We start from the raw sequence: 26,612 nt of genomic DNA, 5'->3' as shown, positions 1-26,612 counted from the left end.
TGTCCAAAGTAGAGCTTCATGCTTCCCAAAACAGCAAGCCCATCTCCCTCAGAGACTCATTCCCAGAGCCAAATTGAACTTGCACAAACAGGCAAGCCCAGAATGAAATTTACCCTCAACATGATGCAGCCTCCCTCCGCAGCACTTTAAGCTTTCTAACTACAGCCTTCTCTCCCTCCCACCCCCATGCAGGCCAACTCCTAGCCTCTGAGACATTAGGGAACTTTCTATGTGGAGAATTAACAGGGGTATAAGTGTTACACAAAACAAGACAATATCCTGTGAAATCTAGTATTCCATAGAAAGGTTAAAATTACTCCCCTATACATAATCCTAATCAGTAATGCAACTCTTCCCCTCTTTCTCTCCACTCCAAGTCTTCTAGAGAGTCTCAGGAGATGGAATAGTAGAAGATCCTATCTTTCCCAGATCTTGGTGGGACAGTGCCTAAACTTCTGCCATCATGGACTGGTGACTTTAACAAAGTCACAATGAAATGACAAGAAAATAGGACATATCCAAAGGAACATATTACTCAAGCATTAAGGTCTCTAACTAGTAGTCAAAACATACTGATGTTTGATATCAGAGCTGTTTTTATGATACCAGGAGATCATAAACAGGGGAAGAGACAAGCAGCAACGCTGAAGGAATAGAATCCACAGATTAGGTAGAGGATCACCTGCAGATTTAACATTGGTATTGGTTTCTTTATTTTAAACCCTACTCCAATTTCTTGGGAAACCTGAGTTACCTGTACCTGTGGTATCACATGCATGTACAGGACTGGGCAATCATATCCTTATATTCCTTGTACAATATACTACCGTTTGCCTCAACCAGAAGGATGCTAATGGGAGCATACTTATAAGGGACACAGGAGGGCTGAGGGACATTCTGGTCCACCAGCTCATTGACAAGGTTCTGGATGATGGCATGATTGGGAGAATTGAGACCATAGCGTAGTACCCGAGGGCAGGCTCCCTTACAGTAGTTTGGGGTATAGAGGTTGGGAGCAATGATCCAGTGATCCCAGCCCAGCTGGTGGAAACTGACTTGGAAATGGTGGAGGGAACACTGGTTACTTTCAGACCCAACATGTTCCTGGGTGGGGCCAAGAATCTTAGATGTGATAATGGCTGCTCGCCGTGCCCTGTGCAAGAAAAGAGAAGAGTCCCTTTTCTTAAACTCCTCTTGGCCTCTGGGTGGAAGTTTGGCCTTCTGAACACTTTTATAAGTGTCATTGAAGTAGAGTAACAAGAAGGCAGTGTCCAAGGATGACGTGTCATGCCAAGGAAGCTGAAGACCCTCACTACCTTTTTGCTGCTGACATATGAAGCGGAGTTGTAGAACCCTGTGCCCCTTGTGATCCCAGAGCCTTTGCTGAACATGTTGTGTGATATCCATCTCTGTCCAAGCTTTGGATAGCAGGGAAGGCTTTGAGGAACCTCTTTCTGAGGAAAGAGTGTGATTGCTTGTATTTTTCTGGACCCAGGGCTCCACATGGCATGAGAGGTGAAAGCCAGCTAGGTAGACTTGATGGTGGTAAACCATAATGGCTCTGACTAGTTGGTAGGCTATCCGGTTTGGTCTCAGAGGAAAGTCCAGGGTCTGTATATACTGGGGGCCTGCATAAGTAAGAGGAAACAAGAACAAAGATTAGCTTCTTACCTCCAAGCCTGAATCTCTCTCACAAACCTTCTCAGTACACACTGACAGCTGAGAGCCTTAAAATTAATTCAAGTTCATGATAATAGTTATTGTTTATTGAGCACTTACTAATATATTAGATTTCTTACATGCATTAGCTGTTTAATCTACAATAGCCCTATGAGCTAGTTATTAACCCTATTTTACAAACAAAGAAATTAAGGCTCAGAGAAGCTATGCCAGAGGACATACAGCCAGTGTGTGGTAGAATCAAGATTTGAGCCCAAGCCTGTTTCCCTTAAGGAGAGAAAATGTGTCTTATTTTTAGTTCACTCACAGCACTAGGCTGAAAAAACTCTTAAATATAGAATTATGTTGTATATATATATTATATGTGTGGGAGAAGATCAATCATGTTATTAGTTGATTATTAAATGTGACCAATTAAGAGAATTGTTGAGAAATGAATTAAGAATGAGTCCTCATGTTATATCACTATATAGATGCAGTTTTAGGGTGACAGTACAATATTGGGGACTAGGACCTGCCATCACTTGAAATCCAAGGTCAAGATGCCACAAAATAATTTTGTCTATCTACACCTAGCTGGGGCAGCTATTTTACTATTTCTGTCTTCTACTTTAAGAATTGCTGCTTGAGCAGATATTCCTTGTTGGGCATTAACCCTCAGTCACTACTTTTTCTATTTATTACTGGAAATGATTCTTCCTTACCCCATTCATTGTACCACCATTCCTCTAAATAACATTGTCAACAAGACCTTGGTTATATAAATATTTTGTTTGTGTGCCTCCTAGTGATTAAGAGTTTTAATCTAAACCATAATGCTGATAGCTCTTGGCCAAAGGGGTTGGAAGTTGGGGCCCACAGTGATCTGAACTTCTGCATCCCCTCCTGGCAAAGGTCAAGAGCAAAGGTGACAAAAACCAGATATTACAGGGAAAAGCCTTCTTTCATCTTCAAAGATTTTATCACGAAATATTTGCATGCTAATTTGCATATTACTCACCTAATCTTCATTCTACAGGGAATTCACAAGCCTGAAATTCTTTTGTAGACTTGAGGCTTTTAACATAGAAGCTCTTTAATGTCTTCATGCACCAGGGTATTTTTTTAAAGTTCAGGCTCCAACTAATGCTCTATAAACCCTGAAGTTTGGGGCACTGGACATCATTCACACAAGGCCAAAGCCAGGCTTGTATTTGCTTGCTCAAGTTATTCCAGACTCCCATTCTACCATAATCTTGCCAAGAGGTCCACCCATATACAGGCCCCACCCTGCCCAAAAAGGAATTTAACCCAACCTCTATCTAGCAGGCTGTCTGGTAAGGAACACTACCCTTTCCTTTCAGATTTTGACATCATATATTTCCTGAAGCAGGGTGGGATTGTTAAGGGTCAGAGTCAGAAGGGTGTGCTCAGAAGTTTTCAGGGAAATGGCTGAATCACACATTCTGTGTGATTGAACCTGGCTAAGCTCTCTCAGCTAGCTCGATTCAGCTGGATCATCTCCTGATGGAAAAAACCAGGCTCTGCTCTCTAGTCATCCATTTCTATATTTTTTCCAGAGTCCTTAGATGCTAGTATGTACCATAGTCAGACCAGCACACTGGCTTACTTCTAAGTACCTTGTTTTCACACCTCGTATCATTTGTATGAACTTGATTTCTGCTGAACTAAGGTATGAACTCTAGAGCCCTTAGAATGGCTTACAAATCCCTGTCTCTCATCAGCCTCATATCCTGCCATTCACAAGGTTCACTGGGCTCCAGCCATACTCACCTTCCTTCTGTTCTTCAAGTGTGCTTCCACACTCTGGGACTTTGTACATGTTGTTTCCTCAGCCTAAATCAGTCTTCTGTCTACTCTTCTCATGCCTAGCTTATTTTACAAATCTCAGCTCAAATTTCATCACTTCAAAGATGTCTTCCCTGATAATCCCATGTAAAGGAAGATTTCTTTGCTATTCTTTCACAAAACAACTTGTTTCATTCTTTGATAGCACTTACCACAATTTGCAGTTTCAGTATTTACTTATTTGTCTCACCCATGAGAGCCATGCTTATCTTGATCACAGCTGTATGCTGGCACCTAGACAAGTGCTTATAACTTAGTAGGTACTGAATAAATATGTGCTGAATGAATCCCCACCCCACCAAGCTATTTTCCTTTTCCTTAAACAGAATGCACTTCCCTGTCTCTATTCATAGTCTCCTTACTCCTTCTGCAAGGTCCAGCTTAAATACCACCTCTTCAAGGAGGACTTTCTGACTGTTTCCCTGATTCCCTTTCTTTGATTTAAGCAGTGACCCATTTCTTCTTTGGGGTTCTGGGAACCCTACTGCTTATCCTTTTCAAACCATTTATTATGCTGTAACACCATTATGTGATCTAGAGGTCAGGGGAACTGTTATTTGCCTTTTTATACCCAACCTGAACAAAGTGCCTGATGTTGTTCCATTCTCCACAAGGTTGTGTTGTGGAATCAGCACAGCAGAGTGACTAAAAGCACAAGCTCTGGAGCTTGAAAGCCTTGGCTTCATATCCAATTACTAGTTGTATTACATTGAATCAGTTACCCTAAGTCTCTGTTTCTTCACCTATAAAATGAGTAGGTTAATAGTATCTACCTCATATGATAATAGTGAGAATTAAGGAAGATAATGTTTGTATTTTACCCAATGCCTAGCACCTTTACTGCATGGTAAGCTCACAGTAAAGGTTAGCTATGGGTATGTTTGTTTATTTGTTTTTTGCTTGGAGGAGGGAGTGTAAATCCTGTCATCATCTGAGACTAGCAAAGGCCCAGAATTGATATCATCACATTCCCAAGATTTCCTAGAATTTGATGACTATCTACATACCCTAGAGCATCCTGCACTTGGGAGCCCACTGCTGTCCTGGAACAGTGTCTAATGAAGGTGTTTAAAGCAGAATTAAGCACAATGGAAACAAAGGCAATTCCAAAATACATTTGGTACCAAAAACTCAATGTCTAAAACTCAATGTCTAGCACCATGGTCTAAATTGAAAAACTGCTTGGTACACAAGGATATTGAGGTATAATATTTAAACACTTGAGAAGTTATAAACAGACTTTAGAATCAAACAGACTTGAGCTCAAATCTTGTCTCTGCCACCCACTGTCTTTGTGACCTCTGCAAGTTATTTAACTTCTTTGTGATTTATTTTTTATCTTTAAAAATTAGGCTATTTCATAACAGCTAATGTTAGTGGCTGTCATTAAGGATGTCCTTTCTGAGGCTTTGTAGATTTCCCCAATTCAGCATTCTGTACTCTTTGTCTTCTAAGAATAAAGCATATGAACAGCACTCCACAAGAATGTATATGTATATTTCTTAATTAAAAATTTTCAGTGATATAACAAGCAGCACATATTTCTTTGAAAGATAATAATTGACATATCACTCGGTTGCTCTGGGACCTGGAAGCGATTCCCCAACACAATCTGTTCTTAAATTGGGCCCCTAAATAGTAGTATGATTGGAGGCAGCTTTTCCCAAGTTTGCAATTCTTTGAAAACCAAGCCTGAGAAAACAACCTGCTTACCAGGCAATGAAACCTGACAGTCAACCCACAGATCCTTCTTTCTCTAAACTGCCCCTCATATCTCTCCCCTCCAGGAGAGTATGGTATAATAACTCACCTCTGAGAGTCCTTGCTATATTTGCCAAGGGCCTCACCAGCCTCACCATGGTGGCCCCAATTGTGCGGTTCTCCCTAGGGTGCCCATGTGCATCAGCTGACCGCTGGTACAACTCCAGCATGTACCTCATGGGATGCCCTTGGACCTGTGGCTTCCTCTGTTGCTTGCCAGGGGCTTCTTCTAGCAGCTCTTGAATCAGGGGCAAGGTAGGGGCCTCAGCAAGGAGAGCAGCAGAGGGTTGCCCTACCTTTGCCATTTGGCCTCTGTGTTCCATAAAAAGTACCAGTCCCCAAAGAAGAATTCTAACGATTCTGAGGAGGACCATCTTGACAGGCTTGGCGTTCGGCAACACGTTCTAGTCAAAGCCCAAATATGTCACTCTTTCCCTTTCCTTTTACACAGGTAACTGCATCTTGACTCCACAATCACAAAGGGTAGGTCAAGAAAAGAATGAAAGGCAGGCAGGCCCTATGTTGCTTCCTCTGCAAGGATCTTCTGGACCAAATGAGGTCTCCTAATTTGGCCTCTTTGCATCAAAACAAGTAGAAACAGCAGGTGGGACAAGGCATCATGCACTCCACACCTACTCCCCAGGACTGGGAACAAGATAGCACTTATTTGGAGGCTGAGGTAACTTAAAAGGAAAGTCCATTCTAGGACCTGCCCCCTTAGCTTGTCTACTAGGATGAAAAAAAGCATCCCCAGCCTGCTCTGCTTCACAAATTTAAAGGAAGTCTCTTAATCAGTCCTTAAAGGGCCAGAGACCTCCTGCTCCCATTCCACTTTGATGTAGTACTATCTCTAATGAAGCATTTCCCAAAATGTGGTCTTGGTCTGCTGATGACTTGCAATGAAACTATCTTTGGTGACTGGTAAGAATGCAAATTTCTGGGTCCCTAGGAATCTGAATCTTAACAAATGCTCCAAGAAGTTCCTGTAAACACTAAAATGTGGAAGCCACTATGCGAATGTGGTTGCTGGAGCTTGAAGAAGACACCTTAACAGTAGTTCTCAATCTTGGCTGTACATTGGAATCATTTGGGAGAGCTTTAACTATCACAGATGCCTGGGTACCATCCCCTAAGGTTCTGATGTACGGGTCTGGGGTGTTACCAGGGCACCACAATCTTTCAGGCTGTGCAGGTGATTTTAATGTGCAACCTCATTTGAGTACCCTGATTTGGAACTTTCTGGTTTACCACGGAAGGTGTTGAGATCCTGAGTTGGCTTCATCAGAGAAGTCTGGGGTGATGGAAGATGAATCTGTGGAAGTTGGCTGGGAACTCATCTAGCTTGGCTGGATAATGGGAAGCAGCACAGCTGGGTCAGTTTAATTAAGTCTGCCCAGACCATGATACTGTGGAAAAATGATAGGTAGAGTTCTGCTTTTGCCTAAGGAGAGGCAGTTTGTTGGGGCTCTAAGGAGAAGGTGGGCAGGAGGTCAAACCATGGGTCTAAATAATGAGGCAGGCCTGATTGGTGAGAGACCTTTACCTCATACCAAGAATATGTATGAACAGGTATCATTATTGTGGAAAAGGCATGGACATTGTCTGATAAACTGATAAGAAAAGATACAACACTTGATCTTAGCCAAAAGGCAGAGAATCAATGGGCATTGTAATCACACTGGACTTCCCACAATGTGCTAGTTCTGGCCTCATGACCTTTGGAGAGGCAGCCAAGAAGCCTCTCTGTTCTCCATAGCTGCACTGTTCCCCACTCCTCCTTATCCTCTCCCTTGAATTGTGATTCTGTTTCTTATTAGCTGTAATTTTACTTCTCCAAAGCAAATTTCTTTATTCCCCTCAGCCTCAATCTTCTCAGCTGTAAAATGGAGATAACATGTTTTATCTCACAGGTTGTTGTAAGGATAAAAGGAAATAATCTATGTTAATTGCATAAACCTAATTAGACACAAGACATTGTTCCCTTCCTCTATTGTTTTCTAACATGGCCTTGGTCCCTGGCATGTATTGTAAAACAAAAGGCCTGTGTATATAGGACTTTTAGGTCTGGACTCAAATACCAATTCAAAAACCCATTAGCCAGGTGGCTTTAAGCAAGGTTTCTCCTAGTCTGAGTTTCTTCATCTAAACTGTTAGTTCCTTTACAGAATTATTGTGAGAATATTCTATATATTTGTTTATATACAATAATACACAAAGGATCTAAACAGATAATTCACAGAATGCAAAACCTGAATGACCAAAAATATACAAAAATATGTAATATAAATCAGAAAAATGCTATTTTAAATCACATAAGATACAATTCCATACCTATTGAATTGGCAGCATATTAAAAATGTGATGCTATTAAGTTCAGGTGAGGATATAGAACACAGGTAGCTCTCTTACTCTGCTGGTGGGGATGTGATTTGATATGATCATTTAAAATAGCAATCTGCATTATCTTTAGTTAGGTCAAAGATATATAATTCAGCAATACTATTGCTAGAGCAGTAGCTTTTAGAATTTTCTTCTGTGACTCACAGCAATAAATACATTTTACACTGCAACCCAATACAAACATAAGCACAAACTCACATTCACATATATACCTGAAGTAAATGGTTCCTGAAATAATACTTATTCTTATAACATATTGGGAATGGTAATATGTCATGATAGGTAAGAACATGTCTCTGGAGCCAGAATCCCGTTTAAATTTAACCTCCATCATTTATTACATTAATCTTGGGCAAGTTACTCACTCTGTGCCTCAGTTTTCTCATCTGTAAAATGGAAATCACAGCCTCTCTCTGCTTAAATTGTCTAATCTAGAAAATGGGATAATCAAAAGACTTGCCTCAGTAGTTTTGTGAGGATTAAATGAGTTAATACAAGTAAGGTATTTATTTCAGAGTGCCTGGCACAACTAGGTGTAAACAAGGTTAATTGTTACTATGATTTGATGCAAGCTGTGATTACCAGAAAGTTTGGCTCTCCCCCATGTCCTAGTTCTGACCTCAAGAGCTGCAGAGAGGCAGCCAAGAGGCCTGTCTGTCTGTCTGTCTTCCTTGTCCACATGGTTCCTCCCTCCTCTCTTATCCCCTTCTCTGCTGCCCCAACATTCTCTTTGGCCCTTGATCTCTGTCTGTTACCAATTTAAACTTCCTATCTTTCTATTCAACATAGCTAAATAAAAAACAAGTTGTCAGGACAACTATCAAAGGGTCCATGTAAGAGTTTGGGGCACAATTTTCTTTGATGTTTCAGTGGTATTCGATTGGGACTACATCTTTCAAGAACATTTTTCTGCCATCTCTTAGTAAAGATATTTTGACACAGGATCAAAAGACGTAAAAAGAGACCACATATTATGCAGGAAAGAGCATGATTTGGGCTTGAATTCCTGGTTCTGCCCATTATTGGCTGTTGCTTAAACTTTCTGCATCTCAGCTTTCTTAATTACTGAGGATGTTCTTTACTTTCCAGGGTTGTGGTGAGATTTAAATGAGATAATGTATATAAGTATCTGGCACATAGATAATCCTAAATAAATGCTAAATTTTATCATTAATAGCTTATGAGTTAAAAGTATGTATAAAGTGTGTCTCACTGAAGAAAATATCTGCTCAGCATCCTTCTAAATTTCAGCTGAATTTTTATTTTATCACTTTACACACAGGGCTTCAGGATACTCACTGTATTGAATAGGTCATCTTTCATAATTTCAGAAAAAGATCCAAAAATCAACCCCATTCTTACCACCAGAATTGAAAGAAGCTGGCATGATTATTTCCTGAATACCACTCGGTGAGCCCAATGTATGTTACTGCCCCAAACCCCCAGAAGAGGGCACTAACTTTCTTTACAGCCTTATTGTTGGAGGTGTAGGGTGAGGTGGAGCTGCAGGTTATAGGTGAGTGGAATGGGATCAACTAAAGAATGTTCACCAACCACTCCTGCTTTAGAAAACAATTAATTGTATAAATTGGATACTTGAGGAGGTATTATTGACATGACAAAGGGCGGTTCTTTTTTTTTTTTTTAAGATTTTATTTATTTATCTTTAGAGGGGAAGGGAAGGAGAGAGGGAGAGAAACATCAATGTATGGTTGCCTCTTGTGCATCCCCTGCTGGGAACTGGCCTGCAGGGAACCGGTCTGCAACCCAGGCATGTGCCCTGACTGGGAATCGAACAGCGATGGTCTGGTTCGCAGGCCCGAGCTCAATCAACTGAGCTACACCAGCCAGGGCTGTGTGTGGGGGGTGTTCTTAAAACAACAAAAGTTGTTGACCTGTGACCACAAGTTGCTCTGAGCAGCAGGAACCCTTAATATGTGGTGTGGGTTAATGTTTGAAACTCTAATGTGCTGAGCATACTAGTAAAGTGGATTAAATTTACAAAATAGTAGACTTTTATCTACTTTTTGGGAAAATGGCTATTGTATAAAGTATACATGTATGATAGATTTCCTCTTTTACAAGATTATAATTCATTTTCTTGCAATTGTATTAATTCAACAAATATCTAATTAAGCACCTCCTGTGTTAGATATTAAGGGTGCAGGCCTATAGCCAGACTGCATGGGTTCACATTGCAGCTCTACTTACTTAACTAGCTTGGTAATTTGGGGGCAATTAACTTGATGTTTCTGTGCCTCAGTTTCCTTATCTAATAACAAGAATAATAACACTGCTCTAGAGGGCTATCGTGAAGATTAAATGAGTTAATGCATATAATAAGCATACTGTATTCCAAACACTAGATTAGACCCCAGAACTACAGAAATTAATGTAAGTCCTCTGTCTTCAATAGTCACAGGCACTATACTAGGCATTGAAGTAGGTTAGGGGATACCAAGATAAAACAGTTACTATCTCAAGAAGATAACAACCTTAATAGTGACGTAAAAGATAGGAAACATTTCCCCGAACCATGACATTTCCTCTGGTTACTGTTCTGAGTTCTTGAAAAGTGGTATTTTCTAGATGTTTTGTTTAATAAATCATGTTGTATAAAATACAGATTATAGGGAAGGGTTTGGGGGGATAGGTGTAAAAATGAAAGGGATTGGATATATAAATTGCCAGTTATAAAAACAGCCATGCAAATGTAAAGTACAGCCTAGGAAATATAATCAATAATCTTGTAATAACTAAGTATGGTGTGCAATGGGTACTAGACTTATGGGGATGATGACTTCATAAGTCATACAAATGTCTGATCACTATGTTGTACACCTGAAACTAATATAATATTGTATGTCAACTGTATTTGAAAAACAAAAAAATTATAAAAAAGATATTATATATTTTATAAACATATTAATTTGGTACTAGACCACATTCTTTTACATAGTACTGTATCTCTTTTTGTCTTTATATCAACTCTGTGAATTAAGAATTGATATTCTCATTTATAGGTAAGGAAAAGAAGACTTGCCCAAGGTTGTACAACTCTCAAATTGTGGAATTCACTGGGATTTGGTCCCAAGTCAGGTTGATCTTAGAGCCCCTCTCTTTGTACTTTGTAGGTTGCTATATAAGCTGTCAATAAGCACTTAGCCTCTTAACACAACTCATTTACCCTATAAAGTAACCTCACAGAGATTCCTGAATATAACACTCAAATATAAGTTCTGTGAAGTCAATGATTATGCCTATCTTATTTATTATTATAGGTATTCAATAAATATTAATTGAATAAATGACTTCATTAGGAGCTTGTTATTCTTGCCCAAATCTAGGCTGATGGGCAGACTGTTGCTGGACTCTTGTTTTAATGTGTCCTCAAGAAGGCTCTCCTGAGTTTTGAGGTAGAAGAAAGTCTAAAGCAATCACTTTACCCTCTTTGTACTTTCAACTCCTTAAAAGTAGTCATATTGCCTGTCTTAATAAGTCCTTGTGACTCTCATCATCCCTACCAATGACAGAGGCCCCAGTAAAAGAAGCACCATCCCCTTTGCCATGCCTGGGTAGCAAGAATCACTGATCCCAGCACATGAGAATGGGCATTGCACCAGCCTCCCTAGTCTGAAGACCAGGAAATCTCTAATTGAAGTTTGTTCAGGATCAGGCTTCTAGGTAGCCAAACTAGCCTTGAATCATGGACCCTGCTCTAAAACACTCATCAAGCCTCAATGGTGTGCCAAGCATTGCATTGCATGTATGATAGTAGAACCCAGCTCAGCAAGGAGATCATTTGCAAAACTCCCAAGGAACCAAAAGATCCATGTAGCTATAGTGTAGAAAAGAGAGTGAAGGGAATGACTTCCAAATAAAGATGATGTGGTAGGTGGGAGCCAGAGCATGCATGGCCTTGTAAGGGCTGCTGTTATCCTTTATGTGTCTTTTCAACAATGAAAACAACAGTGTGCAAAACAGAAAAAGATAACCCTTCTGAGTAAATGAACACAGCTCTATGCTGAATTTCTGCTCTTACATGCCTCCTTAACAGGGCACCTTTGCGTAGTGCACTAACTGCACAGCCATTTACAACTACTCCATTTGTAAGGCCTTCTCTGTGCTTTAGCCACACTGATGTTCTTGTATCTTTCAGTTTTTTCAACAATCTATGGTACCTTTGCCTCTAGGTCTTTATATATACTGTCTCCACTGCCCACCCAGAATACTCTCTTCCCTTTTCACTCCCCAGGGTACCCCCACTCAGCCTTTATGTCTCAGCTAAAGTATCACTCCGTTGAGGAAAACTTCCCTGAGTCTTTAGATTAGATCTAAGAAGCATCTGAGAAAGATTTGCAATGAAGATGACACTAGAATTGGGTTCTTAGTTATGAGTAGGATTACAACAAGCATAGAAAAGAAGATATGCCATTCTGGGACCAGTTCAGTATATTTCAAATATTGCCCTGAAAATTGTAAGAAGGATGGATTAAAGAGATCTTAAAAGGTTTTGTAAAGCACTTTGAGCATATACTGGATCCTTTGTGCATGTGTCATTTTATTAATTATAACTGTGAAATAGGTATGGGTATTCATTTTAAAGAAAGAGGAATTGAAATTCAATGCAGTTAAGTAATTTAACTTGGATAACAGCTGTAATGAAAGACTGATTTACAACCAGATCTTACTGGGCTCAGGGCTTTTATTTTACCTGTGAGGAGTCTAATTACCTTCTACAGTACTATCAAAACTTGGCTTCCCATTCTGGGTCTCCAGAATTTAGTTTTAAGAATAAGAATAGAGGAGCTTCTATTCAAAAATTTTCCTACAAGAGCTCTCATGATGTTCCTGGGATCTTTGGGCTGGAGAGAATGTCCAAAGGGGAATCTCTGGGGAGAGCAATCTAGAAACATAACCTTGTAAGCCTTAGCATAAGAATGCAAAATTTTAACTCTCAGCATTGCTTATAGACCATATCACTTCTAGGAAATCAGAAGAGCATGATTTCTTTTAGCCAAGTATGCAAATAAGAGCTAATGATGATACATTCTGAAAGTCCTTTTGGCCTTGGATAGCCTCGACTGGTGTAGCTTTTGGAGTTTTTGGTCATTCCTGGATAATCAAGTTATCAGTAAATCATTGACCATATTTGCATTCTCTGGCCTCTTTCCCTTTGGTCCCAGTAGAGACTTGTATTTTTTCAAAATTGATATTAAAGCAAATTACTAGGTAATTGACTTCCTGCATTAGAGACATGGGGACTGTTCTTTCCCTTTCCCTGAAAGTCATACAGAGACTGGTTGCATAAATATAACTACATTTTCTATTGTATGTCAGTTTCACAGGGGTTGGCCATGGCTGAATATTCATGGAGCCTGGGCCAGAACAACTCACTACAAGGAACATATTCTGGATCCTTGGGCCACAAGAGAAGACAGTTAAGAGTGGCCTCTTCAAAGACTCAGTAAATCTACAAGCCCTGCCCTCCTCTCAAAAGCCACTGTGCTGAGTGAAATAGGCCAGGTGTTGAAAGACAAATACCATATGATCTCACCTTTAACAGGAAGCTAAACAACAAAACAAACAAGCAAGCAGAATAAAAACAAAAGACACTGAAATAGAGAATAGGGGTACAGTGACCAGAGGGAAGAGGGGAAGGAATTTAAGGGGAAAAAAGGGGAGGGATTTGGAGGAACAAGTATGAAGGACACAAGGACAAGAACTAAGGGGGGTGGAAATGGGAGGGAGGTGGGGAGCACAGGGTGGGTTGGGCTGGGATGGGAGAAATAGACAGAAAACTGTACTTGAAAAATAAGTAAATAAAATTTAAAAAACCCACTGTGGGTAAAAGTGGTCAAAAGGTACAAAATTCCTGCTATAAATTAAATAAGTCCTGGAGATGTAATGTTCAGCATGGTGACTATAGTTAATAATACTATATTATATATTTGAAAGTTGCTAAAAGAGTAGATCTTAAAATTTCTCATCACAAAAAAATATTGTAACTATGGTGGTGATGAATGTTAACTAGATTTATTGTGGTGATCATTTAACAATATGATACATGATACATATATCATATTACTATATTGTATATCTAAAACTAATATAATGTTATCTGCCAATTATATCTCAATTAAAAAGCAAGTGCAGAGTTTGGTGTGAAAAAGGAAAAGACCTAGAACTTGGACCTAAGGCAAGCATTTGAGATCAACAATGAGGGCTATAAGAGATTTTTTTAGAATGGTCGCTACCTCTAAACAAATCCTTGATACTGTCCTGCTGAGTCAAATAAAGATAGAAATGCCTTTGTCTTTTCATTTGTGATGTCAGGAAGAAAGTACACAGGTTGATGTTTCTCCTTCACTGTACATAAGAAGTGTTCCCTTTTCCTACCACTGTGGCAAGACTCCTGGAAATATCAGAGTATAAGCTGCCATGGACCTGGAAGCCAGATTATGAAGATTAAAAATACAGATTGCTTGTCTCTACTTTCCTCCATTAGGCCCTGAGCTTTACTTCTTCATTTGGGCCACAAGGAGAGTCCAATTCCATCTCTCACACTGAAATGAAAAGTTGAAGATGAAAGCAGACTTGTGAACAATCAAATTACGTCCAGATAAATTGTTTGCATAAGCTTGAAGACAACTCAAAACATCAGCCAAATCTCTAAGCAAACCTTAAATCCTTTGGATTTTCAGGAAAATCTACTGAATATTTTAATGGTGTTTTTCTTTTTATTTCTTTTTCAGGTTAAAGAAAAGCTGGTGGAAATCTCAAGAAGAGGGTTTGGGGCAAAAAAGAGAATAAGGAATGATAATATTCAGTTCCAACATGGGACTTGATTGTAAAGTTGATTGGGGACTTTGTTGAGAACATCACTGTGCTCTCAAAGACAGTTCTCAATCTTTCAGAGTATCTACTCACCAGATCATGAAGTAGTCCCCCAAAGCAGAAGGCCCTTCCTTTTTAATAGAGGAATATATGCTCTTTGAGAGAAACTTGTATTAATTTTATATATATATATATATATATATATATATATATATATATATATATATATTCACTGAATAAATATTTATTAACTACATCCTAGGTGTCAGTTCTGTGTTGGGGACACAGAAGAGCACTATATTAACAGTGTCCTTGTCCTTGTGGAGTTTATAGTCAAGTAGGGGAGGAAGACATTATGTAGACAACCTCAAAAATGAATAAATATTTTAAATCGTAATGGAGTACTATGAAGGAAAATTATGTGTCTCCCTAGGAGCATAACCCAACAGGAGATTAAGATGGGATAGAAGATCTAATTTAATCAGATGGATCCAGAAAGTTTCCACCAAAGGAAGTAACATTCAGCTGGAGACATAAAAGTTAAGTAGCAGTTCATCAGGTTAAGATTTTGGAAAAAAATATTATGGGAAGAGGATACCAATATGAAGACTCTGAGACACAAAAGGAAGGAAGGAAGGAAGGAAGGAAGGAAGGAAGGAAGGAAGGAAGGAAGGAAGGAAGGGAGGGAGGGAGGGAGGAAGGAAGGAAGGAAGGAAGGAAGGAAGGAAGGAAGGAAGGAAGGAAGGAAAGAAAGAAGGAACCTGGCTGTCTTCAAGGCATTGAAAGAAGGCAAGTTTGGCATGGGTAGAGAACATAAGATGAAGCTGGAGATTTCGGCAGGGGTCAAATCATACAGTGATAATTTTAACTATATAAATGATTTTGTGTTTGGGAGAGGAAGAATTAAAAATAATTGAATTCTGGTGTGATCCACTGGAGGAATGGTTGTCCTTGTTACTGAGTTGCAAAGCACTGGAAAAAGAGCAAGTTTGGAGGGGAGAAGAGATAATTAAATTGATTCTGGATATTGTGATTTCAAATGCATGTCATGTAGGTGACTGGATATGCTATTTTAATGTTCAGAAGAGAAACCTAGAAATACAAAACTGGGAGTTGCTGGCATATACATGATTATTGAAGATATAGGAATGGTTGAGTTTATCTAGAGGAGGAAGTACAGAGTGAAAAAAAGTGAGAAAGCCTAAGCTGAAACTTAGGTGGTTCTAACATTTTACAATTGAGTAGAAGTAAGAAGACCAAAGAGGCAGAAGGAGAGCAGGAGGATGCTGAGACCAGAAGATAAAGAAAGACAATGTTTCCAGAGGTAAATAATGAACTGTATTGAATTATGCACAGAATAAAGAATATGAGAACAAACAAGTAACCATTGGCTTTAGCATCAATGTCATTGATAACCTTATGGAGCACTGTGTTTGGTAGTTGTAGAACTAATCTACTTGTACTGCATTGGGTTTGGGAGTGAAAAGGATGTGAGACACTGGAATAAGTCAGACTAGAAAATCCTTTCAGAAGTATGGTTGTAAAGGAGAGAACAGAGACAAAGTGGTAGCTAGAGGAGTGTGGGGAATCCAGGAAGTTTTTTTTTTAATGGGTAAAACATATAAGTACTGATGGTAAAGCATCATGGATTGACTCTATTTTTCATGCTCTAAAAACCAGAAATTAATCAAGGTCAGGCTGTAGATAGAATGCTTGAATCTACTGCTAGCAAAAGCAGATTTCCCTTGTGGTATCAGATCACACACAATTACTCTGTTCAGTTGCTTTTAAATGAGGTATACTTTAGTTTCTCTCATGGCACATAAAGAAAGAGGAGTTTTTCTGTGATGCTTATAGGCTTAGGCTATGTTTTTCATTTGGATGACATCTTAAAACTGTCTTTAGTTTTGTTCAATATTGTCCAAAATGTTAATAGTTGAGTAATCTTTCTAAAACACACATCTGATCATGTCACTATTCTTTTTTTTATATGAAACATTTTTTTAATTTATTTAGTTATTTTTCAAGTACAGTTTTTTTTGTCAATTTCTCCCATCCCAGCCCCCCCCCCGCCCCATCTCCCCAACTCCCTCCCATTCCCATCCCCCACAGTCCTCATCCCTGTGTCTTTCATACTTGTTCTTCAAAATCCCTCCCCATTTTTCCCCTTAAATTCCCTTCCCTCTCCCCTCTGGTCGCTGCCCACTTGTTCTCTATTTTAGTGTCTTTGTTTTTATTCTGTTTGCTTGTTTGTTTTATTCTTTAGCTTCCTGTCAAAGGTGAGATCATATGGTATTTGTCCTTCAATGCCTGGCCTATTTCACTCAGCATAATGCTTTCCAGTTCCATCCATGCTGTTGCAAAGGGTAGTAGCTCCTTTCTCTCTGCTGCATAGAATTCCATTGTGTATATGTACCACCATTTTTTGATCCATTCATTTACTGACGGGCACCTAGGTTGCTTCCAACTCTTGGCTATTGTAAATTGTGCTGCTATGAACATTGTGGTGCATAGGTTCTTTGAAATGGATGTTTTAGGATTCTTGGGATATAATCCTAGCAGTGGAATTGCTGGGTCAAAAGGCAGGTCGATTTTTATTTTTCTGAGAAAATTCCATACTGTTTTCCATAATGGTTGTACCAGTCTGCGATCCCACCAACAGTGAACTAAGGACCCCTTTTCCCTACAACCTCTCCAACATTTGTTGTTTGTTGCTTTGTTTATGATAGCCATCTGCCTGGTGTAAAGTGGTATCTCATTGTGGTTTTAATTTGCATCTCTCTGATAGCTAACGATATTGAGCATCTCTTCATGTGTCTCTGGATATTCTGTATGTCCTCTTTGGAGAAGTGTCTGTTCAAGTCCTTTTCCCATTTTTTTAATTGGGTTCGATGTCTTCCTAGAGTGGAGTCGTGTAAGTTCTTTGTATATTTTGGAGATTAAACCTTTGTCTGAGGTATCATTGGCAAATATGTTTTCCCATACAGTTGGTTGTCTTTTTAATTTAATACTGTTTTCTTTGGCCATGCAGAAGCTTTTTATTTTGATGAGATCCCATTTGTTTATTCTTTCCTGTATATTCCTTGCTCCAGGGGACATATCGGTAAAAATGTTGCTGCGTGGAATATCTGAGATTTTCTTGCCGATGTTCTCCTCTAGGACTTTAATGGTGTCATGGCTTATATTTAAGTCTTTTATCCACCTTGAATTTATTTTGGTGTATGGTGTAAGTTGGTGCTCAAGTTTCATTTTTTTGCACGTAGCTGTCCAGTTCTCCCAACACCATTTGTTGAAGAGGCTATCTTTACTCCATTTTATGTTACTGCCCCCTTTGTCAAATATTAATTGACTATAGAGAGTTGGGTTGATTTCTGGGCTCTCTGTTCTGTTCCATTGGTCTATGTGCCTGTTTTTATGCCAGTACCAGGCTGTTTTGATTACAGTGGCCTTGTAATACAGTTTGATATCAGGTATTGTGATCCCTCCTACTTTGTTCTTCTTTCTCAAAAGAGCAGTTGCTATTCGGGCTCATTTATGATTCCATGTAAATTTTTGAAGTGTTTGTTCTATGTCTGTGAAATATGCCATTGGTACTTTAATAGGTATTGCATTGAATCTGTAAATTGCTTTGGGTAGTATGGACATTTTGATGATGTTAATTCTTCCAATCCATGAACAAGGTATATACTTCCATTTGTTCGTGCCTTCCTTGATTTCTTTCTTCAGGGCTGTGTAGTTTTCTGCATACAGGTATTTTACCTCCTTAGTTAGGTTTATTCCCAGATATTTTATTTTTCTTTTTGCTATATCAAATGGATTTTTTTCCTTGATTTCTGCTTCTGCTGATTCATTGTTAGTATACAAAAATGCCTTTGAATTCTGGATATTGACTTTGTATCCTGCTGTTTTGCCAAATTCATTAATTAGTTTGAGAAGTTTTTGGGTAGAGTCTATAGGATTTTCCATGTACACTATCACGTCATCTGCAAACAGTGTGATCATGTCACTATTCTGCTTAACATATTTCAATAGCTCTCTACTACCTTCAAGATAAAGTCCCAAATTCCTTACAATGAAAAGCAATGCCCTTTCTGACCTGTCCTATAACTATTTCTTAGGCCTTATCTATATTTACAGGCACTTTTACATCCTACACTTCATTTAAGCCTGAGTACTAACAATTCTTTGAAGCAACAGTCAAACTCTCCCTTAATTTTCTCATCCTTTTCTTAAGCTGTCCCCTTGTCTAGAATGCCAAGGTACTTAACAAAAACTGTTGAACAAATGAATAAATTAATCAGTGAATTAATGCATTTACCTCAGTTTTCTTGGCCACTTTTGGAAGGGGCTACGTGGCTATACATGATAATGAATGAGGCATTTATTTGGGGAAACTGGAAGACAGTCACCTGGTAGAATTTCAAGGAATCATTGAGATCCTCACTGCATTAAACCATAACTCCTGTTAGCCTATCACTGGACTTTATCCAATGCAAGTTTTATTTCCCCAAGTAAGGGCTTGGTGTTGCTAGAAGTCTCTGAGGGAGGGAGGAGTGCTGAAAAGGAAAGAGGGGATCAGAGAAAGAAATTGCAAGTAGGAGGCATGGTGGTGAATAGCCAACAGTACCTCTTTTCCCATAACTGATGTTGTGATGGCACTGGAGCAGAAACAAGCCAATCTGAAATATAATCAAGTGCTGAGAGAAGATTAATTTAGAGCCTAAAACACACTTGGGCAATTTTTGATCATCCTGTTGTTGAGCTAAAAGGCAGATTAAAAATCACACTTCCCATCCCAGATGCCTAAGGTAGAGAACTAATGGAATGCAGCGGTGTGTGTGGGGGGGGAGTTGTACCATTTGCAAAGACAGATTATTTTCAGTAGAGCCTTTTGGGTTTGAGAAGAAAGGTGGGGGTTGGTAGGTTAGGATCCTCTAGCAGAGCCAAGTCCATATAACAAATAACTCCAGAAAATCCCAGGGTTTTTTTTTATAGTACCCATGGATGGACAGGAGAGACCTGGCTTACAGATGTAACAAACCTGGTGAACAGGTCAAAATAACTCCTCTTCTGGCCACTTTTAGGACTACCCATAGGAGAGCAAACCCACCCAGCCTGCTTAGATTTTCAGGGCTGTCTAGGATTAGTGTTTCTGGGAGTCCAATATCCCAGGTGAAAAAAAATTTCTGCTCTTTTACAAGACTCTGGACTATAACAGAGGAGGTAGGAAGTAAGAAAATCAAACTCCATTGTACTTTTCTTCTATACTTTGCTCCCTGTTAGCTATTAAGCCTATCTTCTTTCCATTGCTCAATATTATTAGTACTTTGAGGAAAAAGGACATTGGAGAACTGTATAGAAGACAAAGCTTAGAATTAAAAAAATAATAATAAATATTGATTGGGTTCTGGCCAAAATGAAGGTATAGGTAGAAGCCCTTTGCTTCTTTGTACAACCAAATGGAGGATAACAACCAACCCAAAACAATAAACAACCAGAAGTGCCAGAAAATGAAACTGCATGGAACTCCCAACAATCAAGGAACAAAAGAAACAGTCAACCAGAACAACAAGACCTGTAAGAACCCGTGGCAAGGCTGCGTACCACGTAGCCAGGGTTGGCTGAACAGGAAACTGAGACTCAAATCTGAATGTGGACTATGGCAGCTGCTGCAGTGGGAGAAACTCCCAGTCTCACATGAGAGTTCATTGGAAAGTGTGCTAGAGCTCAGCAGGCAAGCTGCATTGTTCCCTCTCTGCCCACCCACCCCCCACAGGCAGCACTACAGCACAGCAAGGAGGGTTGCTCTGCCCTGGTGAACACCTAGGGCCCCGCCCCCTTACAACTTAACAGCTGAGCCAAGACAAAGAAATAGGGCCCAAATGAAAGAACAGAGCAACACTTCAGAAAGATAGCTAAGTGATGAGGAAATAGCCAACCTATCTGATGCAGAATTTAAAGCCCTGGTAATCAAAATGCTCACAGAACTGATTGAGCTTGGTCAAAAAATGGAAAAAAATGAAAGATACCCAAAATGAAATAAAACCAAATATTCAGGGAACCAACAGTGACTGGAAGGAAATCAAGACTCAAAGCAATGCTTTGGAACAAAACAAAAAAAAAATAAACATCCAACCAGAACAGAATGGAGAAACAAGAATTCAAAAAAGTGAAGAGAGAATTTGGAACCTCTGGGACAACTTGAAATGTTCCAATATCCAAAATATATGGGTGCCACAAGGAGAAAATTGCAAGAAATGGAAAACTTATTTGAAAAATTAATGAAGGAAAACTTCCCCAATGTGGTGAAGAAAAATAGACTTCCAGGAAGCCCAGAGAGTCCCAGAGAAGTCAGACCCAAAAAGGAACACCCGAAGGCACATCATCATTAAGTTACCCAACATTAAAGATAAAGAGAATATCTTAAAAGCAGCAAGAGGAAAGGAGAGAATTACCTACAAAGGAGTACCCATAAGGCTATCAGCTGATTTCTCTAAAGAAACCTTGCAGGCAAGAAGGGGCTGGAAAGAAGCATTGGAAGTCATGAAAGGCAAGGACCTGCATCCACAATGACTCTATCCAGCAAAGCTATCATTTAGAATAAAAGGGCAGATAAAGTGATTCCCAGATAAGGTCAACTTAAAGGAGCTCATCATCACCAAGCCCTTATTATATGAAATGTTAAAGGGACTTATCTAAGAAAAAGAAGATCAAAACTATGAAGAGTAAAATGACAGCAAACCCACAACTATCAATAAACGAACCTAAAAGAAAAGAAAAACAATGAAAACAAAAACTAAGCAAATGACCAGAACAGGAACAGAATCAGAGAAATGAAGATCACATGGAGGAATTTCAGTGGGGAGGGGGAAGGGAGGAATAGGGAGGACAAGGTACAGGAAGAAGAAGAGTAATTGGTAGGCATAAAATAGATGGGGAGAGATAAAAAATGGTATAAGAAACAGAGAACTCAAAAAACTTATATGTATGACCCATGGACATGACCGAAGGGGGGGGAATGATGGAGGGTTGGGGGGGCAGGGCAGAGGGGGGTAAAAGAGAAAAATTAGGAAAACTGTAATAGGATAATCAATAAAATATACTTTAAAAATAATAATAAATATTATATAGCAAACATAATTAAAAGATAAATAATACAAAATGACAAAGCTTGGAAAAACACAAGATACAAATGAACATTATGGGCCTGGTTAAAGGTCACATAGAAGTAAGTGAACTTTGTTCAAATTCCACATTTGCCAACTTATTAGGTACGTGACCTTGGAAAAGTCCCTTACTGAGCCTGTTTCCCCACCTGTAAGATTAATACTGTAAACTTTACTCATGAGGATTGAATGCCTGGCACCTAAGAGGTAGTCAATCGATGCTAATTAATTTTCCCCTATTTGTGGAAATGGTGGAGTGGTAGGTGAATCTTATTCTGAGGGACAAGGATTTTTATAATCCTGAGGTCTGTACTGAGCAGAAAGGATTTGGCTAAGTACTAAAATCTTATAGAGGTTATGAGGAGAGGATGATCTCATCTATATCCATCCATTGGATGGATGAATACAATTGTAACCAGAAATTATTATCTAGATACTTTATATAGGTAAGTGGAGTTTGGGGGTTACATGTAAGCAGGCAATATAATGCAGGCCTGTGAAACCGTAAAATCTGAGCTTCTTACCCTGTCTGGCTCAGCTTTGTACTTGTGTTCTATTGTATAAGTCTCTCGTTTCCCCAAATCTAATTGTTTTCTCACTATCAAATCGAGATATTTTACAGCCTACTTAATACTTAAAAACTATGAAGGTATGGATTCTCTATAGAGAAAGGGGAAGGAAGGTAAAAATTGAGAGGGGGGGAGGGAGAGAGGGGGGAAGGAGGGACAGAGAGACAGAGAAGAAGGTCTAGAAAGGTGCTCTGGAAAGATGTTTTGCATAAGAAAGAGTATGGTTTGGCATTTAACTTGTAGGTATTGTGACTATCTTTGTCAAGAGTGAAATTTGGTTGATTGACCCAACTGGAGGCCCTTGCTTTGAGCTACTTAAAATAGAGGTTGAGAACATGAGTTAATATTGTATGTCACAAACATTTCTATAGGATTGGTAAGGGTTTTGTGGAGTGGGCAGAGCTGTAGATGACTGGAAAATAATATTTGCCATGACATCAATTGGGTGATTTTTAAATTGCTCAATTACTTATGTAAGGAACTGCAAGTAGTCATATTTTTGACAGTATAACATTTTTATAGTTACAATTAGCCAGCTGAATTCAGTTTAGATGATCCCAATTTTGTTGGCAACACCCAAAGCATGATAGTCAGGAGCCAGACAAACATGTGTGTTCTTCTCTCCATCAGGCCTAATCAGCATGTTGACCTTGGCCATGTCAGTGTCATAGAGTTTCTTCACATCAATGTCATGGAGCTTCCTCAGAGCGTTTTTGATCTGGTACTTGGCCTTGACATCCACAATGAACACAAGTGTATTGCTGTCTTCTGTCTTCTTCATGGCTGGCTCCGTAGTGAGGGGGGACTTGATGATGGCATAGTAGTCAAGCTTGTTTCTACTGGGGACAGTCTTCTGAGGCTATTTAAGCTGCCTTTGGAGCTGTAGTGTTTTCAGCTGTCAGAAGGTGGGTGGCATGTGGATCTTTTTTTTTTTTTTGTATATGTGGCTGTGGATGGCTTTCAGTATTGCTTTCTGTGCCTTCAAAGCCTTTGCTTTGGCTTCAGCTTTGGGAGGGGTAGGGGCTTTCTTCTTTGCTTTGGGCACCATCTTTGTGAAAAACTACAAGTAGTCATATTAAACATGTTTTTCTCTTAATCTTTCTACTCTCTGGAGATGTATTTCTATCTCCTTCCCTCTTTTCTGGTTCTATGGAACCATCCAACTTCTAGTTCCATAATTCATAATTGTGCACTGACTTTTGCTCCCACCATTCAACTTGTACTATTATCTCAGGTATTTGAACAACCTCCACATAGTTTAAATCTCTTTCTTTCTCTTTCATGGCCCTTTAATGTTCCTGATTTATTCCACTTGGAAACTCTTCACTCCCAACCCCCAGGTTTGCATGAACCAGCACATATCCGGTTCTCTTACTACTTTTCTGACAGCTATTTCTTTGCCTCTCAAGGCTCCATTTTTCCTCTGGCCCACTCAGAGCAAATTTTTCTTATGATTTTCTTCCCAACTCTCTTCTTTTTCTGCAGACTATTTCTTGGCTACCACATTTCCAGAGCAACTGCTACTTTCTCTGAGTGATTTTGGCCTCCTTATCTTAATCTCAAGCTCCAGTTAGCATTCCTAATTGCCAGCTGGACATTTCTACCTGGATTTCTATTGTCACCTGCTACTCTTGTCCTAACAATATATATCTACTTTCCCAAGCCAGTTCTCCAGCCATGTATTTCCTTCTATTGTTACCAATACCACTTTCTCTTCTAAGACATCCAGTCACCCTTGACTTCTCTCTCTCCTTCAGCCTTTATATTTGGTCTCCCCATTATATTGAATCTACCTTCCCAAAGTATATTGAACCTGTTCCCTCTTTGCCATTCCCACTGCCACCACTATAAGTCTGGTTCCCATTACTTCTCCTCTGAATAATTATAATAACCTCTTTATAAATTTCATTATTGCTGTAACAACTCATTTCTTTAACCAATGTATTGAGTCACTTACAGTGTGCTGGGCACTGGGTATATAACTGTGTATCTGATCTCATGGTATGTGCAGTTCAGTATGGAAGTCAGACAACGAAAAAGGAAATAATCATATAGAGGAGATGAGTGTCAGAACAGATTTAAGGATAGGAAACTGTAGAACATGGAAGAATAGCCCTAACCTAGACTGCAGGGTTAAGGAAAGCTTTACAAAGAAGGAAACAGCAATGAGTACAGGAGTTTATCTGGCACGGGAAAATCAACATAATATTCCAAGTAGAGGGATAAGTATTAGCAAAAGCATGGGACAAAGGGAGGGCACAAGCTTTTGGAAAATGCAAGTTATTAAAGATGACTAGAGTACAGCCAGAGAGGTAGGGCAGGAGGAGAGATGATTGGCAGGGGTTGGATCATGAAATGTCTAATGTCCCTGCCGAAGACTTTAGAGAGCTTGGGAAATTATTAAAATATTTTTTAAATTTTATTGCTGTTCAATCACTATCAAAATATTTTAATCAAGAGAGGAATGGTATCTGATTTGTACCTGAAGGAGTTTTCCCTGGCACTAGTGTGAAGGCTGAATTTGACAACATAGATTTCAAGTCCTAATAATAATTTTTAGGATCCATAAAATACACTTGTAAAAATAGCATCAATATCATTAATAAAATTGTACAAAGGGCCAATATAGGTCCTTCATAAGCCCATGATTAAGCTCATGGTTAATGGGTTAATTTTATATCAACTTGATTGGGCCACAGGGTGCCCAGACATTTGGTCAAACATTATTCTGGTTGTATTTGAAGTAATAAACTGTGTAAAGCAGATTGCCCTCCCTAATGTGGGTGGGCCTCATCTAATCCATTGAAGGACTGATTTTGACCTTTCCATGAATGAGAGGAAACTATTCCTGCCTGACTTTTGAGCTGGAACATAAGTCTTTTCCTGCCTTTGGATTCAAACTAAAAAATAAACACTTTTTAGGTCATAATCCTACTAGCTCTCAGTCTAGAAATTACACTTTTGGGTCTCCTGGTTCTCAGACTTTAGGACTAGGATTGGAACTACGTACATCAGTTCTCCTGGGTCTCCAGCTTGCCAACTGCAGATCTTGGGACTTAGCAACCTCCATAATCATATGATCCAGTTGCTTATAATAAATTTTATTATATAAAACTGCAGTACATATAATATTGCATAATATATGTTACACATATATCCTGTTGATTATATTTCTCTGGAGAATCATAATTAATACAGATTTTGGTACCTACAAGTAGGATGCTAATGTAGCAAATGGCCTAAAAATGTGGAAATGGCTTTGGATTGGATAATGGGTAGAGGCCAAAAAAGTTTTGAGGTGTATTCTAGAAATATGGACATTAAAGGTGATTTTGATGAAATATCACACAAAAATGGAGAATAAATTATTGGAAACTGGTGGGAAGGCAATCTTTGTTATAAATTGGCAATGAACTGTGTTGAATTGCATGTTAGCATTTTGTTAAAGGTAGAAATTGAGGGTGATGACGTTGGATATTTAGCAGAGAAAATTTCTAAGCAAAGTATCGAAGATGCTACTTGGGTCCTCTTCTCTTTTTACAGTAAAATGTGAGAGGAGAGAGATGGATTTAAGAAGGATTTATTAGGCAGAAAAGAACCAGAACTTGATAATTGGGAAAATTCTCAGCCTATCCATATTGAAAAAAAAAACACAAAAAACTCCAAACTCAGAAAGCTTGTTCTGAAAAGAACACTAAGGGTGTGGCTGGACAAACATTTGGTAAGGAGATCTTGAGTGTGACTCATAAGCTTGATCAGCCATCTAGGCAGAAGCTAGGAATAGAGATGGGCTTATACCAAAAGAAGCACTGCCAGATGGAATTAGAAGACAAAAAAATGAGACAAAATCAAGGAAGGCCATCAGGCTTCTTATATGGCACTAGGGTGAACCATAAAGTGCTTCAGCTACAAACATGCACTATTCTTTTTTTTTTTAAATATTTTATTTATTTATTTTTTGAGAGAAGGGAAGGGAAGGAGAGAGGGAGGGAAATATCAATGTATGGTGGCCTCTTATGCGTCCCCTGCTGGGAACTGGCCTGCAACCCAGGCATGTGCCCTGACTGGGAATCGAACCGTGATACTCTGGTTCACAGGCCCGCGCTCAATCCACTGAGCTATGCCAGCCAGGGCTTCAAACATGCACTATTCTTCAAAAAAAGAAAGAAGGATCTGGGTGGCAATTCATAAATCATCACGGCTATCTCCTCAGTTCCAGGATGAGGCTGTCTTTTCAATTTCAACAAGCCACGTGACCCTGGACTAGAGCTGTGAGGACAGAGCTGCCTGGAGTCTTGGGATTGGGATTGCCACCTTTGTGGGCCCAAAAGGTGGGCATTGAGCCAAAGAG

The 26,612-nt window shown here is 39.2% G+C and overlaps 1 protein-coding gene and 2 pseudogenes across 1 annotated transcript; all 3 read right to left on the bottom strand.

Moving 5' to 3' along the window:
- Window positions 1–768: 768 nt before the first annotated feature.
- BMP15 (bone morphogenetic protein 15) lies at window positions 769–5,684 on the bottom strand. Its single transcript, XM_037158950.2, has 2 exons — window positions 5,339–5,684; window positions 769–1,628 (listed from the first exon to the last, which is right to left on the bottom strand). Exons 1-2 carry the CDS (start codon window positions 5,661–5,663, stop codon window positions 769–771), a joined length of 1,185 nt encoding a protein of 394 aa, XP_037014845.2. The 5' UTR covers window positions 5,664–5,684.
- A 1,088-nt stretch (window positions 5,685–6,772) lies between these two features.
- Window positions 6,773–6,951, bottom strand: LOC119060470 (uncharacterized; annotated as a pseudogene).
- Window positions 6,952–22,808: 15,857 nt separating this feature from the next.
- LOC119059240 (60S ribosomal protein L23a-like) lies at window positions 22,809–23,309 on the bottom strand (annotated as a pseudogene).
- Window positions 23,310–26,612: the final 3,303 nt, after the last annotated feature.

This window comes from Artibeus jamaicensis, unplaced genomic scaffold, assembly GCF_021234435.1.
Source record: "Artibeus jamaicensis isolate MK-2021 breed Jamaican fruit bat unplaced genomic scaffold, CSHL_Jam_final contig_60, whole genome shotgun sequence".
Taxonomy (NCBI): domain Eukaryota; kingdom Metazoa; phylum Chordata; class Mammalia; order Chiroptera; family Phyllostomidae; genus Artibeus; species Artibeus jamaicensis.
Note: the sequence above shows the minus strand (reverse complement) of the source record. Positions and strands in the feature narration are given on the sequence as shown.